Raw genomic sequence first — 21,228 nt, forward strand, 5'->3', positions numbered from 1 at the left:
TCATCCCTGGAACAGATCGGAAATGAGGTGCCTGCTCATCTGGCTAGAGAGTCCCTACAGGGAGAAGGGCTAGAGGAAAGACAGAGTAAACAATTGCAGGATCTCCTTACCAAGTGGCAACATGTGTTCTCCAGACATGATGAGGACTATGGCTGTACCGGCGTAGTGAAACATCAGATCCCCACTGGCGACGCCCCGCCTAGTCGTGAGAGGTACCGTCCAGTACCACCCACTCTGTATTCGGAGGTTCGTACTCTGCTGCAGGGAATGCTGGACAAGGGGATTGTCCGGGAGAGCAGTAGTCCATGGGCGGCCCTGATTGTCCTCGTCTAGAAGAAGACGGAAGCTTGGAGATTTTGTGTAGACTATCGAAAATTAAATCAAGTCACAAAGAAAGATGGTTTTCCTCTGCCGCGGATAGAGGACTCTCTTGCCAGCCTGACACGGTCTGTATGGTACTCCACTTTGGATCTTGCGAGTGGGTATTGGCAAGTCCAGGTCGAGGGGGTCGACCGAGAGAAGACTGCTTTTACCACTCCCTTTGGGCTTTTCGAGTGGGACCGTATGCCCTTTGGCCTATGCAATGCACCGGCCACGTTCCAACGGCTGATGCAGCGGTGTCTGGGTGGCCAGTTGGTGGACTCTACGCTGGTATATCTAGATGATGTCATCGTCTATTCCCCAGATTTTGAGTCCCATCTGCGACACCTGGAGGATGTGTTCCGGGCCATGGAGCAGTATGGGTTGAAGCTGCAGCCAGAGAAGTGCCACCTGTTGAGGAAGGAGGTGAAGTTTCTGGGCCATTGTGTGAGTGCCTCGGGGGTCTCGGTGGATCCCGAGAAGGTGGCGGCTGTGCAGGGCTTGGAGGTGCCGAAAACCGTGAGGCAAGTTCGGTCCTTTTTGGGCTTCGTCGGATATTATCTGCTATTCATCAAGGATTTTTCAAAAATTGCCAAACCCTTAAACCAGCTGTTGGCAGGGACTGGGCGCCCTCGCGGCCGTGGGTCTCCCTCCATTGCTTGGAGCCCGGTGTGTGAATCGGCATTTCAAAGGCTGAAGCAAGAGCTACTCCAGGCTCCGATCTTGGGCTATGCAGATTATTCACAACCTTTCACCTTGTACACAGACGCCAGCAACCTCGGGCTCGGGGCAGTGTTCGCTCAGCAGCAGCAAGGGGTAGAGCGAGTGATCGCCTATGCTAGCCGAAGCCTTCACCCGGCAGAAAGGAACGATTCGAATTACAGTTCATTTAAGCTGGATTTGCTGGCTTTGAAGTGGGCCCTGAGTGAAAAATTCAAAGACTACTTGTGGGGTGCTAAAGTACAGGTGGTAACAGACAACAACCCCTTGGTCCACTTACAGACGGCAAAGCTGGGGGCAGTGGAGCAAAGATGGGTGGCCCAGCTGGCAAACTTTGACTACCAGATCCAATATCAGCCAGGCGAGAGCACACGAATGCCAACGTCTTGTCCAGACTCCCGGAGGCACAGCAGACGGAGGGTGAACAAGAGTTACCGATAGGCCCGGAGGAAGGGCTGGCAGTGGGGGTTGTGGAGGTATCGGGGGCTCCACAGGAGGCTGTGCCAGTGAGCTGAGGCTGGGACCCGCAACGATGGAGGGAGCGTCAGGAGGAGGACCAGGATTTGAGAACGCTAGGTCATTGGTTAAGACGGAGGAGGGGGCCAACGAAGGTAGAACGGCGAGCCCAGACTCACAAAGTGAGGAAGCTGCTGGGGCAGTGGGCACGCCTTGGCTTGAGGGATGGGGTGATGTGCAGGACGATTAAAGACCCGAAGTCGGGAGAAGAGGTCTGCCAGGTGGTGGTGCCAGGAGGCCAGGTGCAGGCTTTGTTAGAGGCCTACCATACACAATTGGGGCATCAGGGGAATGAGACGACATTGTCGCTCTTGCGGCGACATTTCTTCTGGCCCGGGATGGAGGCCGCTGTGAGTTTGTTCATTCAAGCATGCCCTCGATGTACCCTGTTTAAGGCTCGGAAGGAGGCGAAAGCCCCGATGGTTCCGATACAGGCCAGGGCCCCATTACATATCCTGGCCATGGATTATCTGACCCTGGGCAGGCCAATGGACCACTACCAAAACATCTTGGTGGTCACCGACCTGTTTACCAAGTATGCTTGGGCCATCTCAACTTTGGATCAGACAGCCAACGTGACCGCCAGCGCTTTATGGAGGGCAGTGATTCAGCCTTTCGGATGCCCAGAATTCTTACACAGCGACCAGGGGCCGAACTTTGAGTCCAGAGTGATCAGGGAGTTGTGTCGGGTGTATGGATGTACTAAGACCCATACTACACCCTACCATCCCCAAGGGAATGGGTGCTGCGAACGCTTCAACCAGACTCTGTTGAGTCTACTGGGTTGCCGACGGACTTGGTATTGGGGGTGGCCACGTTGTATGAGACCTCGAGTTTAACCGAGTGGGTAGGACGCCACTACCAGCGCCTTCACTCCGCCTATGAGCAAGTTTCGGGGAGGATAAATGCTGCCGCAATTAAGAACAAGCAGATGTATGATCGAACGGCCCGAGAAGCCCCGTTGTTACCAGGAGAGAGAGTGCTGGTACGGGACAACCGGCGACAGGGGAAAGGGAAGTTGAGTGACCGTTGGGAGTCTGTTCCATATGTGGTGCAGCACCAACAGCGGCCGGGGCAGCCGGTCTATGTACTTCGACCTGAGGGGAAGACTGGACCACAACGGGAATTACATCGCAACTTGATTCGGCCGTGCCCGAACTACCCTAGATCCCCCCTAGAGGCGCCACCAGCACCGACTGTGTGCGTCCCGCCGCTGCAAGGATAGGCCGTAGTTCCAAGGCTCCCAGAGGCTGAGCCAAGGGGACTGGACCCCGGATCACCACCCAGACGGTCCCAACGAGAGAACCACGGACGGCCCCCCGAGAGGTATGGGGACTGGGTTGAACAACCACGTTCTAGGGACTAGAACGATTTGTCACCGGGTGACTATTCCGAGCGGAACTTTTTTTTTTCTGGGCGGAACTGGAGTGTGGGAAATATTTCCGCCCGGAAAAAAAAAAGTTCCGCTCGGAATAGTCACCCGTTTTGTCCGTGGCTGTGTCCCGGTCGTAGGAAGAGATCTGACGGAGAGGAGCAGTGTATTGGTGGCGACCACAGTCTTTACCTTAAGTAAGCTGGAGCTTGGACGTGTTGGAGGCGCCTCTGGAGGAGCTTGGATGAAGTCGACCACGCAGCGATCTCTGTAAGCTTTTAAATCAAAGCCTTACCCTTGCATCCACGTGACGTTGTGTCATTTGCCTTGTCAGCAACCACCGGCCTTGTGCGTGTCGTCTGTGCTGTCTCTTCGACGAGGGAAGCGAAGGACAACAGCCGATCCTCCCCCGTGTGCCCTCCTGCCAAGCTGGGCGGGAAGCCCTGTATTGTTTGCAGTCTCACCTGTATGGCCCACCAGCCGTCAGTCATCGACCAAACCCGTATCTGCTTGGAATACCGATCTCTGAATATCTTCAGTGGTGAGTAGCTAGTTAACAGCCCAGCCCTGTGAATACTCACCTGTGCATTGAGCTTTGCACTTACCTGAGAGCTAGAACCCCTACACGCCAACAGCTCAGCCCTGTGAATACCCACCTGTATTGAACTCTGTACTTACCTGAGAGCTAAAAACCCCTGCATGCTAACAGCCCAGCCCTGTGAATACTCACCTGTGTATTGAACTCTGTACTTACCTGAGAGCTAGAAACCCCTGTATGCTAACAGCCCAGCCCTGTGAAAACTCACCTGTGTATTGAACTCTGTACTTACCTGGGAGCTAGAACCCCTGTATGCTAACAGCCCAGCCCTGTGAAAACTCACCTGTGTATTGAACTTTGTACTTACCTGAGAGCTAGAACCCCTGTACGCTAACAGCCCCGCCCCTGTGAATACTCACCTGTGTATTGAACTTTGTACTTACCTGGGAGCTAGAACCCCTGCACGCCAACAGCTCAGCCCTGTGAATACCCACTTGTATTGAACTCTGTACTTACCTGGGAGCTAGAACCCCTGCACGCTAACAGCCCAGCCCTGTGAATACTCACCTAAATTGGTGGTCCGCTCTGACCTGGGACATAAACAAGTTCACAATATATTATACTTATACTTAGTGGAATCCAGACAAGATATGAGAATTGAGATCCAGCCAACTGAGAATTATAGTCGAGTTTTTGTGGGTGTCTGCTCGTGTTGGAGTGGAAGGAAATGAGGAGGTAGACAAGATAGTGAAACAGGCTCTGAAAGGGATAGTTCACCCAGATAGCAAAATTATATAATTAATAACTTTTGAACTCTCTCACACAACAGACACGGAAGAGAAGACAATGCTGAATAAAGTCGTCGTTTTTGCTATTTTTGGACCAAAATGTATTTTCGATGCTTCAAAATATTCTAACTGACCCTCTGATGTCACATGGACTACTTTAATGATGTTTTTTTTACCTTTCCGGACATGGACAGTAGACCGTACACACAGCTTCAATGGAGGGACTGAGAGCTCTCGGACTAAATCTAAAATATCTTAAACTGTGTTCCAAAGATAAACGGAGGTCTTACGGGTTTGGAACAACATGAGGGTAAGTTATTAATTACATAATTTTGCTATCTGGGTGAACTATGTATATACATGTGCTGGATCAGCACCTAGAAAGGACCTCTATATCCCTGAAAGACAGTGGAGACCAGGACAACTAGAGCCCCAGATACAGATTCCCTGTAAAGACTTTGTCTCAGAGGAGCACCAGGACAAGACCACAGGAAACAGATGATTCTTCTGCACAATCTGACTTTGCTGCAGCCTGGAATTGAACTACTGGTTTCGTCTGGTCAGAGGAGAACTGGCCCCCCAACTGAGCCTGGTTTCTCCCAAGGTTTTTTTCTCCATTCTGTCACCGATGGAGTTTCGGTTCCTTGCCGCTGTCGCCTCTGGCTTGCTTAGTTGGGGACACTTCATCTACAGCGATATCGTTGACTTGATTGCAAATAAATGCACAGACACTATTTAACTGAACAGAGATGACATAACTGAATCCAATGATGAACTGCCTTTAACTATCATTTTTGCATTATTGACACTGTTTTCCTAATGAATGTTGTTCAGTTGCTTTGACGCAATGTATTTTGTTTAAAGCGCTATATAAATAAAGGTGACATTGACATTGACATGTACCCTTGAGTAAATCAGATATTAAATGTTAAACTAAAATAGTTGTCAGAAATATATGGCAAGAGAGATGGGATAAGGGTAATAAAGGGTGACATTATATATATATCGAGGAACTGAAATCTCCTGGCATTAATACTATGACATTAAAGAATATATTAAACAGTTGTCACAAAGGTTATAAAGCTCTTATTAATTATCTGAAAAGAACAAATGTTGCCTATATAATAAGATATAGGTAGAATTTGTATATATACTTTTTAAATTTTTTAAAAAAAATTTGAATTAGCATTTCCCTTGATATCATCCCCTCAAACTCCATCCCAGTAGGTGGCGGAATATGCACCAAAAGCTGGTTTGCCAACCGCCATAAAACATCAAAAGAAGAAGACATTGGTTTGTCAACACCAGAAGAAGATTTCTTGAAAACTATGAACCCTGACGCGGTGGTGAAAAAGCAGCTTGCTTTTCGAGTTGTGTGCGCGTTGATTTGCAGCGATAAACAGAAACAGATAAAGAAAAAGAAACGAATATGGAAGAGAGAATGTCCGGGACGTCGCGAGCAGCATGGGCTGTCTGTTCTGCAGAGAGAGTTGGAGGTAAATAAATAATTTTGCACTGGACGCGAGCTTCCTGCTGCGGCTCGAAACTCGCCTGCTTTGTTTTTGGTTCGAATAATTGAAAAGCCCATCTCTGTGTGTGAATTATTCAAGTAGAAACTTTGTTTGTGCTTGTCCTACTATAGATTATGAATGCAATCTCCTCACCTTTCAGTAGGGTGACCAGACGTCCCCGTTTTCTGTGGACAGTCCCGGTTTTTGGTGTCCTGTCGCCGACTAGAGTTGTCCCCAAAAATGTTCCCGTTTTACAGCACGTTCAAAACAACCCGCAATTACACTGGAAAACCCCAAACAAATTTAGCCAGCTGGCTATCATATGATTGGGATTGTTTTCAGCAGCAGAGGGCGCTGCGAGCTGATTACATGGTCACAAGCCATGAAAAGCTTGGACATCATCAGTTATCAAAAGAGACCGCGTTATATACACAATAAAACAAAGAAATACTGCTTGTGTGCAGTGTATAACAAGACATGTAGGTTGCGGGATTGTTTTGCACACAATAGGCCTATTAAACATCCCTGAAACTTCCGCCGTCACAACTCTGAGGTCTCTGATATGAATAATACAAAAAGTAATAAACTAATCAGTTACACTTGCACAATTACATTTGCAGAAATCACATGCTTTGTAGTCAGTATGAGCCTAAAATGCAAAAAAAAAAAAAAAAAAACTTTTCTAGGGATAGAAAAGATCTATTTCCAGAAACCTGTTTATAAAAAAAATTTGAAAGGTTGTAGGTATGTACACACAGTTGTGAAAATGTAAAATACAGTTAGAAAATAACACATTTGTTGTTTTATTTATCATATTTTATCATATTTATTGTTTTATTTTAATGTGTTTTTTTGTTTAATTTTGTTATAATTCTAGCCTATTGTTTTGAGATGTTTGCTATTTGCAGGGGTGTAAAATACTTGAGTGATTTTATTGGATTACTGTACTTAAGTACTATTTTTGAGGTATTTGTACTTTATTCATGTAAAATGTAAACTGATTACTTTTACTTCATTTTTGAAGAAAAAAAACTACTCTTTAAGAAGTACTCATTAATTTTTTATTAATTTTTTTGCATTTTATTTTTTTAATCTTATGCACATTAAATATGGAAAACAGAAACTCAAAAGTGCTTTTGATGTGAAAGAACCAATGAGGTTTGTTTTCACACATCAAGCACACATTTCAGCTTCAGTTATAACTTTAACCAGGTACATTTCTGGCATCAAGTTTGCTATCAGATCTGAGGAAGCATTTCGAGGTAGCAAAGTTGTATATGTATAATATATATAAAAATGCATTTAAAATAGTGAATTAAATATTGATTAAAGCTGAATTTGTAGTTGTGTGTGTGTGTGTGTGTGTGTATATATATATATATATATATATATATATATATACAACCCCAAATCAGAAAAAGTTGGGACAGTATGGAAAACGCAAAAAAAAAAAAAAGTGATTTCTAAATTTACTTCGCTGCAGGTCTGAATGACAGGAAAGGATGCATATTTACAAATGACATGAAGTTGACCAGACAAAACATGAAATATTTTGTGTTCATATTGTCTGCAATGAAATACAAGTCAAAGTAAATTTAGAAATCACTTTTTTTTTTTTTTTTTTTTTGCATTTTCCATACTGTCCCAACTTTTTCTGATTTGGGGTTGTATATATATATTTGTCAATCTTGATATATTTGTTAGCTGTAGTATATTGGCTGAATACACAAAATGTGAAGGGAATTTAAATCCAATTCATGTTTTGGTAGGGATGACCGCTTTTTTTAAATTAAATGTTACAAATTTCCAAAACTTTAAATGAGCATTGTATGTTAAATTAATCATAAATCATGTTTAGCGATGTTCTTAACAGGGAGTGGACTTTTTACACCACAGGCTATTTGCAATATGTACTATTTACTATATATATATATATATATATATATATAATATATATATATATGTATGTATATATATATATATATATATATATATATATATATATATATATATATATATATATATATATAATATATATATATGTATGTATATATATATATATATACATATATATATGTATGTATGTATGTATGTATGTATATGTGTATATATATATATATATATATATATATGTATATATGTATATATGTATATATATACACAGTACAGACCAAAAGTTTGGAAACATTACTATTTTTAATGTTTTTGAAAGAAGTTTCTTCTGCTCATCAAGCCTGCATTTATTTGATCAAAAATGCAGAATAAAATGTAATATTGTGATATATTATTACAATTTAAAATAATTGTTTTTAAACTTATTATACTTTAAATGATCATTTATTTCTGTGATGCAAAGCTGAATTTTTTGGATCATTATCACATGATCCTTTAGAAATCATTCTAATATGATGATTCATTATCAAAGTTGGAAACAGTTCTGCTGCTTAATATTTTTTCAGAACATGTGATACTTTTTAAGGATACTTTGAATAAATGTAAAAAAAAGAAGCTATGTTTTTAAAATATAAATATTTTGTAATAACAATATACACTACTGGTCAGTAATGTGGGGTCAGTAATTTTTTTTTCTTTCTTTTTTTTAAATAAAATCAATACTTTTATTCAGCATGGATGTTAAATTGATAAAAAGTGATAGTAAAGAAAATATATTATTAGAATATATATTATTAGAATTTTTATTTTTATTTTGAATAAATGCAGTTCTTTTTAACCTTTTATTCATCAAATATATTAGACAGCAGAACTGTTTCTTACACTCATAATAAATCAGAATATTAGAATGATTTCTAAATGATCATGTGATAGACTGGATGTTACATGTGACACTGAAGGCTGGAGTAATGATGCTGAAAATTCAGCTTTGCATCACAGGAATACATTATTTTTTTTAAGTATATTCAAATAGAAAACTATAATTTTAATTTGTAATAATATATCACAATATTCCTGTTTTTTTCTGTATTTTTGATCAAATAAATGCAGGCTTGATGAGCAGAAGAAACTTCTTTCAAAAACATTACAAATAGTAATGTTTCCAAACTTTTGGTCTGTACTGTGTATATATATATATATATACAGGTCCTTCTTAAAAAAATTAGCATATTGTGATAAAAGTTCATTATTTTCCATAATGTAATGATAAAAATTAAACTTTCATAGATTTTAGATTCATTGCACACCAACTGAAATATTTCAGGTCTTTTATTGTTTTAATACTGATGATTTTGGCATACAGCTCATGAAAACCCAAAATGTCTAAAAAAATTAGCATATTTCATCCGACCAATAAAAGAAAAGTGTTTTTAATACAAAAAAAGTCAACCTTCAAATAATTATGTTCAGTTATGCACTCAATACTTGGTCGGGAATCCTTTTGCAGAAATGACTGCTTCAATGCGGCGTGGCATGGAGGCAATCAGCCTGTGGCACTGCTGAGGTGTTATGGAGGCCCAGGATGCTTCGATAGCGGCCTTAAGCTCATCCAGAGTGTTGGGTCTTGCGTCTCTCAACTTTCTCTTCACAATATCCCACAGATTCTCTATGGGGTTCAGGTCAGGAGAGTTGGCAGGCCAATTGAGCACAGTAATACCATGGTCAGTAAACCATTTACCAGTGGTTTTGGCACTGTGAGCAGATGCCAGGTCGTGCTGAAAAATGAAATCTTCATCTCCATAAAGCTTTTCAGCAGATGGAAGCATGAAGTGCTCCAAAATCTCCTGATAGCTAGCTGCATTGACCCTGCCCTTGATAAAACACAGTGGACCAACACCAGCAGCTGACATGGCACCCCAGACCATCACTGACTGTGGATACTTGACACTGGACTTCAGGCATTTTGGCATTTCCTTCTCCCCAGTCTTCCTCCAGACTCTGGCACCTTGATTTCCGAATGACGTGCAAAATTTGTCCAAAAGTCCAGTGCTGCTTCTCTGTAGCCCAGGTGAGGCGCTTCTGCCGCTGTTTCTGGTTCAAAAGTGGTTTGACCTGGGGAATGCGGCACCTGTAGCCCATTTCCTGCACACGCCTGTGCACGGTGGCTCTGGATGTTTCTACTCCAGACTCACTCCACTGCTTCCGCAGGTCCCCCAAGGTCTGGAATCAGTCCTTCTCCACAATCTTCCTCAGGGTCCGGTCACCTCTTCTCATTGTGCAGCGTTTTTTGCCACACTTTTTCCTTCCCACAGACTTCCCACAGAGGTGCCTTGATACAGCACTCTGGGAACAGCCTGTTCGTTCAGAAATTTCTTTCTGTGTCTTACCCTCTCGCTTGAGGGTGTCAATGATGGCCTTCTGGACAGCAGTCTTACCCATGATTGCGGTTTTGAGTAATGAACCAGGCTGGGAGTTTTTAAAAGCCTCAGGAATCTTTTGCAGGTGTTTAGAGTTAATTAGTTGATTCAGATGATTAGGTTAATAGCTCGTTTAGAGAACCTTTTCATGATGTGCAAATTTTTTGAGATAGGAATTTTGGGTTTTCATGAGCTGTATGCCAAAATCATCAGTATTAAAACAATAAAAGACCTCAAATATTTCAGTTGGTGTGCAATAAATCTAAAATATATGAAAGTTTAATTTTTATCATTACATTATGGAAAATAATGAACTTTATCACAATATGCAAATGTTTTGAGAAGGACCTGTATATATAAAAAACTAGGGTCAGTTTGATCCTCAAAAACCACTGTATCAATTATGATATATATTGTATGAAACCCACAACAATATAGGAAAAAAAAAATGTCCCCGTTTTTAAATTTGTAGATAACGACAAGTAAGATTTCAGTGATATTTTGACCACTATCATCTTAAATAGCCTGTGTAGCACTTCGTCTTTTATAACATGGGATTTTGACCAAATGTATTCAATCTATAATTTACTGAATTCAGTTTTGGACATAAAAAAAAATATATATAAATAAAAAAATTACCTTAACCCAGGGGTGCCCGACCCTGTTCCTGGAGATCTACCTTCCTGCAGAGTTCAGCTCCAACCCTGATCAAACACATATCTGTAATTATCAAGTGCTCCTTCAGATGGCTCAGGTGTGTTTGATCAGGGTTGGAGCTGAACTCTGCAGGAAGGTAGATCTCCAGGAACAGGGTTGGGCACCCCTGCCTTAAAGTAACTATAAATGAGAATGTAAAGCAAATATATTTTAAAAGAAATTCCATGTGGAGCATGTCCCTAATCCATGCAATGTTCTTCTCACCCCCTAAACCTGTTTGCATCTCTGATAGATGACCGATGAGAATGGGTTCGGGATGCTGCTGAGGATGACAGCAGAGGAGTTTGAGTTTCTGCTGCAGATGGTCGGGCCCCTCATTACAAAGCAGCACACAAAAATGAGACGGGCGATATCTTCAAGAGATCGCCTGTCTGTGACCTTGCGGTTTTTGGCAACAGGTGGGTCTGCCAGGGCGATATCAGCATAGCTACCGATTTAACTATTTCCCATTTTAAGAGTCTGTTAGTGTGCATTTTGTAATTTATTTCTCATGCAGGCAAAACATTCAGTTCCCTCAGTGCACTGTACAGGATTGGGGCCAGCACTATTTCAAAGATAGTTATGGAGACCTGTGGTGCTCTGTACCAGCTTATGAAAACAGACTTCCTGAAGGTAAGCTCTTTTCAGTGAGATGAGTTCCACCATAAAAGTAATAAACAGTAATAAACTATAAAATAATTTTAATAAACTGACCGGGAAGGGATGTTTTAGTTCTGTTGTGACATCGACATTTGAACTTGTTGGGACGTGATAATGTTTGGTGATTCGTGACCATACAATAAGAAGTCATGGCCTCAAGATCATATGTTGAGGGAACAACCATAGCAACCTGGGATTATCAGAAATTGTAATTAAAAATAACAAAGACTCCATTTAAATAACATTTTATTTTGTATTAAGGATGACAGTGTGACATTAAGATATGGCTATATTATATTGCACATGCAATGTGTAGACAGCATTCAAATGAAGTTAGAATTATTTTTTATTAATTAGTTTAAAATGGAGCATTATAGCCTAAAATAAATGTTAAATTACTGTAAAGTGAAGTTCACTCATGTAAATGATTAACTTAGTCATATAAAAGTAACTCTTTTTTTGCCAGATGGTCAGATATTTACAACACGTTTACTTGTGTATTAAAATAGCTAATGCACAACATTAACTGCATTTGTGAAGAGAAGCATAAACTTAAGGGGGAAATAAAATAAAAATATAACTATATATATTATACAGAAATATTAAACCACAAAGCTTCAGAATTTTGTCAAAGACATTGTGTGTACTATAATATTGCCATGTCTTAACTGGCTTTGTTATTCTCTATTCATAATAAAATGTTATGGATTTCGTTACCTTGACAAAAATGGCCAAGTTAATTTGTTGTGGCCACAGCAAACACAAGTGAACTGAACATGTTCCTTCCTGGTCACCGTATTTCAGTTAAGCATCTGAATGCGTCTTTTACAGTTGATTTCCAATACTAGACACTTGCTTAATGCTTTAAGCAATATATATAAAACTCATCTCACAATATTTTCATTGTGATAGGGTTCTTGCCTGGTATCTGATGATACAAGTCAAGTCATAAAGTGACAAGTCATGAATTCATATTCACAGTACTTCCTTTTTTTATCATATGTGAGAAATATATAAGAATCAGTGTACAAATCTTTCTTAACAGTTTTTCTTTTCTTTTGCTAGACACCATCAACAGAAACAGAATGGCGGGAAATAGCCCAGGACTTTGAATCGAAATGGCGATTTCCACATTGCCTAGGTGCACTTGGAGGAAAACAGATTTATATACAGCCTCCAGTAAAAAGTGGCTGCCTTGACAATAATAACAAGGGCAGGTTATATGTGACAATAATGGCTGCTGTGGATGCAAATCACAAGTTCATTTATGCCAGTTTGGAAACCCAAGATAAGGTCTCTGATGCTGGACTGTTCGCTCACTCAGACTTGTGTAAAGCGATGGATCAGGGTCTGCTGAATTTTCCTCCACCTGAACCATTGCCCAACAGTGACATAACAATGCCGTACATGTTTGTGGGTGATGAGACGCATCCTTTAAGGCCTGATTTCATGAAGCCATATCCAAATCAAGAGATGGACCACAGTCAGGGGGTACTAAACTATCGTCTTTCAAGGGCACGTAGAGTTGCAGAAAATGCATTCAGCGTTCTAGCAAGCAGGTTAAGGGTTTTCAGGAACACCATATTCTTGGAGCCTGACAAAGTGGAGAAGATCACTATGGCCTCTCTATGCATCCATAACTTCCTCTGCGAGCGCAGGTCTGAGGCATATACATGTCCAGCATTTGCAGATTTGAAGAATGGGGACCACAGCATAGCTGAAGGAACCTGGAGGAATCCAGGGCAAGGGACTTGTCAGCCGCTTGAGCAAAGAGAGGAACACAATGCATTAGCTACGGCAGAAGTGCAACGAAATCTTCTGCGTGACTACTTTGTCTCGCCGGCAGGTTGCATTCCTTCACCAGAGGAACACATTTAGTATTATAGGAATGTTGGACTAGTATTTTTGTATTGGAGAACACTCAAATGTCAAATGCATTTTTTAGCACTCTTCGCAATACGCATAGTTTCAAAGCAGCTTTACAGAAAAATATTTTGTGTGAGGGAGAGATTCTGACAGAATGCCTCTTTGCTTTTTTGCTTTTTTTTTAAGTGCATTTACAGAACTGTGGTTCTGTTGTGGTACTTTTAGTACAGAATGTTATGTAGATATTATACATGGTTCCTACAGGGTTTGGAAAAACATGGAATTTGAATAAAGTAATTTCCAGTTCTGGAAAAGTATGGGAAAAAGAAAGCAGAGTATGAGAAAATATTTGCATTTCCAGACTTATAAATATATAAATATATAATAATAAAAGTTTATTATACAAGTAGCAGCTGTTTAGTGATTCTTTCATGGTGAAGTGCACTTTCATTTCGCATTTTTGGTTTCTTACAATATTCTTAGCGCCATACTACATAGTCTCAAGGACCTTTGTAAAAATGAAAAAATATACAGACTTTTCTCAAGACAAGTCACCTTTATTTATATAGTGCTTTTAACAAAACAGATTGTGTCAAAGCAACTGTGTCAATAATGAAAAATGACAGTTAAAGGCAGCTGATCATTGAATTCAGTGTTGTCATCATCTCAGTTTATTTAAAATAGTATCTGTGCTATCATTTGAAGTACACAAAGTGTCCTCAACTAAGCAAGTCAGAGGCAACAGCGGCAAGGAACCGAAACTCCAGAATGGAGAAAAAAACTTTGGGAGAAACCAGGCTCAGTTGGGGGGCCAGTTCTCCTCTGACCAGACGAAACCAGTAGTTCAATTCCAGGCTGCAGCAAAGTCAGATTGTGCAGAAGAATCATCCGTTTCCTGTGGTCTTGTCCTGGTGGTCACCTGAGACAAGGTCTTTACAGGGGATCTGTATCTGGGGCTCATCTAATTGTCTAATGCAGCCTTAAAATCCTTCAACGGATTTGGATATTAAAAGCATATTAGTATGTTATGTGTAAGCCAGGTTAAAGAGATGGGTCTTTAATCTAGATTTAAACTGCAAGAGTGTGTCTGCCTCCCGAACAATGTTAGGTAGGTTATTCCAGAGTTTAGGCGCTAAATAGGAAAATGATCTGCTGCCCTCAGTTTATTTTGATATTTCTAGGTATTATCAAATTGCCAGAGTTTGAGAACTCATGAAGCACTGAGGCTTTACTCTGACTGTTTCGAAAGTGTCTCGAAAACAGCCCCGATCGATTCAAGTTACGTGCACAAATAAAAGCCTAACTGTGCGTTTGTGGAATTTCTGTCTCTGATAAATTATTTACCTATTAAACAGTGCAATTTAATACCAGTGCATATATGATGTAATAGATTAATAATGTACACACATGAATTGTTGACCTCTTGGCCTGGACTGATTTCCTGCACAGCCCGTACTTCAGCGTTGATTCCTCTGTATGTGAAGATGACATTGGGACTGCAGCTGTGGTTCAAGAGAGCAATGCTGAGACAGCAACAGAAACACAACAAGGAGTGTGTGAGGTGGAAAAGTGTCAGAAAGAACCTCAGAGTTTAGAGAGCTAGTACAGGATAAAAATAGAAAAGATAAATATGAGACTATTGAGAAAATATCCTCACTCTGGGATGTTTTTCTAAGAACTCAAATGCTGGGTTGAATCTGATGGTTAAGGAAGCTGGGTTTATTTGAGCCAATATAGTTTGATAATAATTTGCAATCAGTAACCCAACAGTGCTACAGTTTGTTGTAAATGTAGTCGTGTACTCTTTTAAATAGAGTTGCTGGTATCCCTTAAATAAGTGCTTGTCATTTGTAGCATCTTCTGTTGGTAGTTTTTCCGTCTTGTCTGTTTCTTTCCGTTAAGAGTGTTACCACCTTATTGACAGTAATTAACACACACACACACACACACACACACAAAAAAACAATTCAAGGCACATGTGGGAGTATGCAAGGTAATGAAAATCTACACATAAAAGCACTGGTGCACATAAAGCACATGTGCTTGTAACATGCTGTTTTAAAGTATTACCTTTTTTAATGTCAGTTTGGTTGCTTGGATTGTTCCTCTGCAAATAAATTCCCAACATACTTGCATCTTACAGACAAATAGACATTTCTATTACATTCATATTGTGTTGGATTAAACGTTTTATAAATTAACTCACTTCTGAGAATGCAATCATCTGTAAAGAATTTATGATTTGTTAGATTTTTCATTCCAAATCGAATTCCCATGCAACTTGAAACATGGCCAATGAAGCATGGTCACTTCCTTTGAAATTCCAACTCATTGCAAGTTTCATTTTTCATTTTGCTCAACTATGGTGTGTAAAAGGTTGTTTTTTTTTGGCCTACTGTTGACCAGTGCTTTCCTTCCTTTTCTTTTGCTTTGTTAGGCTCTAAGACCTACAAAATCTAGCTCTTAACAATGCCCTAATAAAATAATTGATAAACTTTCTGAATTACTTGATGTTTTGTTTTATCTTTCTGTATATTTTGTTAACCAAAATAATGATGAAAATGTTTGTTGAAATTTGACAGCCTTTTTGTTTTGTCAACAAAATAATATTTCTAATGTATATATGATGGGAAAATATGACACTGCAAGATATTTCAATGCACTAAAAATGTTATAGGAAAAAATGTGAAAATTATATGGTCAATTCAACTACAATTATACTGTACTAATTTATGCTGTAGATGCTTCAAAGCTCATGCAATACTGCGAAGATATACAGCCATTTTCAAGATTAACTCCTTTTTAAAACCAAACAAAATTCATGAATGAGTATCTGTGAATATCTTTGTTTTAAATAATCAATCTATCAACAATATCACTGATAATAACATCAATGTCCAAGATAGGCTGGAAACAGACTTGGACTGTTTGATGTTCTAAATGAAAACACTTGCACACTATAGTATGAGGTCTTGTGTGAGGAGCACGTCATTATAGAGAATGTTCATATGTTTTGCTTGTGCTAGCTCTGGAAACATATCCAAACCCAAATTCGAGCATTCCTCATCCTCCACTGGTTACAGTGTATGATATATACAATATGAATGTACTCACCCTAGAATAACATAGGTTTCATAGACAATTGGACGAGCTTTTGGGGCAGACCTGACCTGTTGAAAAGAGATGGTCTTCATCCCTCCTGGGGTGGCGCCACTCTTCTCTCTAGAAATATGGCCAATAGTCATAGAGTTTAAACTTGACTAACTGGGGCCCAGGTCATGAAGCAGAAAGACTGGCTAAACTGACCGTCTGCTAGCTGCCTCCCATCACAGAGGTCAGTTAATTCTCAGCACATAGAGACTCTTTCGCCTAGATATCACACTATAGAGACTGTGTCTGTTCCCCGAACTAGAAAATACCAATAATGTCCAAACCAAGTTAAGATTAACAATTTAATTGAGGTTCAACAAATAAAAAACAGATGCAATATGGATAAACAAATGATAAAGCTTGGCTTATTGAATATCAGATCCCTTTCTACGAAAACACTTTTTGTAAATAATATGATCACTGATCATAATATAGATGTACTCTGTTTGACAGAAACCTGGCTAAAACCTGATGATTACATTTTTTAAATGAGTCCACCCCCCAAGATTACTGTTATAAACATGAGCCGCGTCTTAAAGGCAAAGGGGGAGGTGTTGCTTCAATTTATAACAACGTTTTCAGGATTTCTCAGAGTGCAGGCTTCAAGTATAACTCGTTTGAAGTAATGGTGCTTCATATAACATTATCCAGAGAAACAAATGTTAATGATAAATCCCCTGTTATGTTTGTACTGGCTACTGTATACAGGCCACCAGGGCACCATACAGACTTTATTAAAGAGTTTGGTGATTTTACATCCGAGTTACTTCTGGCTGCAGATAAAGTTTTAATAGTTGGTGATTTTAATATCCATGTTGATAATGAAAAAGATGCATTGGGATCAGCATTTATAGACATTCTGAACTCTATTGGGGTTAGACAACACATTTCAGGACCTACTCATTGTCGAAATCATACTCTAGATTTAATACTGTCACATGGAATTGATGTTGATAGTGTTGAAATTATTCAGCCAAGTGATGATATCTCAGATCATTATTTAGTTCTGTGCAAACTTCATATAGCCAAAATTGTAAATTCTACTTCTTGTTACAAGTATGGAAGAACCATCACTTCTACCACAAAAGACTGCTTTTTAAGTTATCTTCCTGATGTATCCAAATTCCTTAGCATATCCAAAACCTCAGAACAACTTGATGATGTAACAGAAACTATGGACGCTCTCTTTTCTAGCACTTTAAATACAGTTGCTCCTTTACACTTAAGGAAGGTTAAGGAAAACAGTTTGACACCATGGTATAATGAGCATATTCGCACCCTAAAGAGAGCAGCCCGAAAAATGGAGCGCAGCTGGAGGAAAACAAAACTAGAGGTATTTCGTATTGCTTGGCGGGAAAGTAACCTATCCTACAGAAAAGCATTAAAAACTGCTAGATCCGATTACTTTTCTTCTCTTTTAGAAGAAAACAAACATAACCCCATGTATTTATTCAATACAGTGGCTACATTAACGAAAAATAAAGCCTCAACAAGTGTTGACATTTCCCAACAACACAGCAGTAATGACTTTATGAACTACTTTACTTCTAAAATCGATACTATTAAAGATAAAATTGCAACCATTCAGCCGTCAGTTACAGTATCACATCAGACAGTGCACTATAGACCCCCTGAGGAACAGTGCCAACTTTGTTGGCATCAATGGAAGTGCATTAGCATGGGTTAAATCGAACTTATATGACCGCCATCAGTTCGTAGCAGTGAATGAAGATGTATCATATCGATCACAAGTGCAGTATGGAGTACCTCAAGGCTCAGTACTAGGGCCGCTACTCTTCACGCTTTATATGTTACCCTTGGGAGATATCATCAGGAAACATGGTGTTAGCTTTCACTGTTATGCTGATGATACTCAGCTCTATATTTCTTCGCGGCCCGGTGAAACACACCAATTTGAAAAACTAATGGAATGCACAGTCGATATAAAAAACTGGATGACAAGTAATTTCTTACTGCTAAATTCTGAAAAAACAGAGGTGTTAATTATAGGACCTAAAAACTCTGCTTGTAATAACCTAGAACACTGTCTAAGACTTGATGGTTGCTCTGTCAATTCTTCGTCATCAGTTAGGAACTTAGGTGTGCTATTTGATCGCAATCTTTCCTTAGAAAGCCACGTTTCTAGCATTTGTAAAACTGCATTTTTCCATCTCAAAAATATATCTAAATTACGGTCTATGCTCTCAATGTCAAATGCAGAAATGTTAATCCATGCATTTATGACCTCAAGGTTAGATTATTGTAATGCTTTATTGGGTGGTTGTTCTGCACGCTAAGTAAACAAACTACAGCTAGTCCAAAATGCAGCAGCAAGAGTTCTTACTAGAACCAGGAAGTATGACCATATTAGCCCTGTCCTGTCAACACTACACTGGCTCCCTATCAAACATCGTATAGATTTTAAAATATTGCTTATTACTTATAAAGCCCTGAATGGTTTTGCACCTCAGTATTTGAATGAGCTCCTTTTACATTATAATCCTCTACGTCTGCTACATTTTCAAAACTCAGGCAATTTGATAATACCTAGAATATCAAAATCAACTGCGGGCGGCAGATCCTTTTCCTATTTGGGGCCTAAACTCTGGAATAACCTACCTAACATTGTTCGGGAGGCAGACACACTCTTGCAGTTTAAATCTAGATTAAAGACCCATCTCTTTAACCTGGCTTACACATAACATACCAATATGCTTTTAATATCCAAATCCATTAAAGGATTTTTAGGCTGCATTAATTAGGTAAATCGGAACTGGAAACACTTCCCATAACACCCTATGTACTTGCTACATCATTAGAAGAATGGCATCTACGCTAATATTTGTCTGTTTCTCTCTTATTCCGAGGTCACCGTAGCCACCAGATCCAGTCTGTATCCAGATCAGAGGGTCACTGCAGTCACCCGGATCCAGTACGTATCCAGACCAGATGGTGGATCAGCACCTAGAAAGGACCTCTACTGCCCTGAAAGACAGCCGAGACCAGGACAACTAGAGCCCCAGATACAGATCCCCTGTAAAGACCTTGTCTCAGATGACCACCAGGACAAGACCACAGTAAACAGATGATTCTTCTGCACAATCTGACTTTGCTGCAGCCTGGAATTGAACTACTGGTTTCGTCTGGTCAGAGGAGAACTGCCCCCCCAACTGAGCCTGGTTTCTCCCAAGTTTTTTTCTCCATTCTGTCACCGATTGAGTTTCGGTTCCTTGCCGCTGTCGCCTCTGACTTGCTTAGTTGGGGTCACTTCATCTACAGCGATATCGTTGACTTGATTGCAAATAAATGCACAGACACTATTTAACTGAACAGAGATGACATCACTGAATTCAACGATGAACTGCCTTTAACTATAATTTTGCATTATTGACACACTGTTTTCCTAATGAATGTTGTTCAGTTGCTTTGACGCAATGTATTTTGTTTAAAGCGCTACATAAATAAAGGTGTGACTTGACTTGACTTTTAAGAGTTTAAGAGAGAAACTAGATTAAATCTAGGAATGGACAAAAGACCTAGCTCAGATGATCTGAGGGACCGGGCAGGAGAATAAGAGTACAATAGGTCAGACAAACAAGACCATTTAATGCTTTAAATCAGGGGTGGGGAACGTTGATCCTGGAGGGCCTGTGTCCCTGCAGAGTTTAGCTCCAACCCTAAAAATTAAAACTACCTGTATCCTGAAGACCTTGATTAGCTTGTTCAGGTGTGTTTGATTAGGGTTGGAGCTAAACTCTGCAGGGACACAGGCCCTCCAGGATCAACGTTCCCCACCCCTGCTTTAAATGTTAGAAGCAATGTCTTAAAGTGGATACATGATGCCACAGGTAGCCAGTGAAGATCATGCCATAGAGAAGTAATGTGAGCCGAACACCTGGTGGAGGTGTGAACTTTTGCTGCAGAGTTTTGAACACACTGTAACTTTGCAATACGTTTTTAAGGCAGACCAAGAAATAGAGCATTGCAATAATCCAGACGTGAAGTGATTAATGCAGGAATTAAGGCTACAGCTAGAGTTAAAGAAGACGTGAAATATTACAAAGATGGAAAAAATAACTTTTAACAACAGTAGAAATGTGAGAGGTTCAAGATTTAAACACAAACTCGTCAGAAAGCCAACTGACGCTTTCTGTTTAATGATGACTTGTTGAGCTGTAGGCACTATACTGGTGCTAACACCCCTAACACAATCTGGTAAGAAGGCCGACTGAAATCTTTCTGATTATTAATCCTTTGCTGCACAGTTGCTGGTATTATGGTGCTCCAGTTCCCCTTTACATATACTATATACCTTGATTTACTATGGAAAGTAGTTTCGTAAATACTTGACCAATTTGTTTTGTATCTAAACCTCAGTATACAATGTTGCTGTCAGACTCTGTCCCATGTTTTGTCTGTGTTTTGCTCCCCCTGTTGTTCTATGATTTGATTCCCGTTTATGTTTAACAGTCCCAGGTGTTCCTTGTCCTCCCCTTATCTAGTCACTTCATTAAATAGTGATCTCATTGCTTTTTTCTCTGTCTGCTGTAAAATGTCATCCACAATGTTACAGTGTTTGTTGTTTTCTTGTTTCCTAAATAAAACTCCTTTGAAGTATTCTCCAGCATCTCCTCGTCCCTTCCTGCCTGAGTGATCATGACTGAACAGCAGACTCTAAAAGTAAGCGTCATTCCATCTCCCCATGTTTATTTTATGTTTTTTTTTTTTTATTGTGTTTTGG

At 39.9% G+C, this 21,228-nt stretch overlaps 1 protein-coding gene across 1 annotated transcript; it reads left to right on the forward strand.

The window, feature by feature from the left end:
• Positions 1 to 5,548: 5,548 nt before the first annotated feature.
• On the forward strand, positions 5,549 to 13,508 carry LOC132107342 (uncharacterized). Its single transcript, XM_059513573.1, has 4 exons — positions 5,549 to 5,790; positions 11,065 to 11,230; positions 11,329 to 11,444; positions 12,537 to 13,508. Exons 1-4 carry the CDS (start codon positions 5,623 to 5,625, stop codon positions 13,347 to 13,349), a joined length of 1,263 nt encoding a protein of 420 aa, XP_059369556.1. The 5' UTR covers positions 5,549 to 5,622; the 3' UTR covers positions 13,350 to 13,508.
• The last annotated feature ends 7,720 nt before the right edge of the window (positions 13,509 to 21,228 follow it).

This window comes from Carassius carassius, chromosome 27, assembly GCF_963082965.1.
Source record: "Carassius carassius chromosome 27, fCarCar2.1, whole genome shotgun sequence".
In the NCBI taxonomy this organism is placed as follows: domain Eukaryota; kingdom Metazoa; phylum Chordata; class Actinopteri; order Cypriniformes; family Cyprinidae; genus Carassius; species Carassius carassius.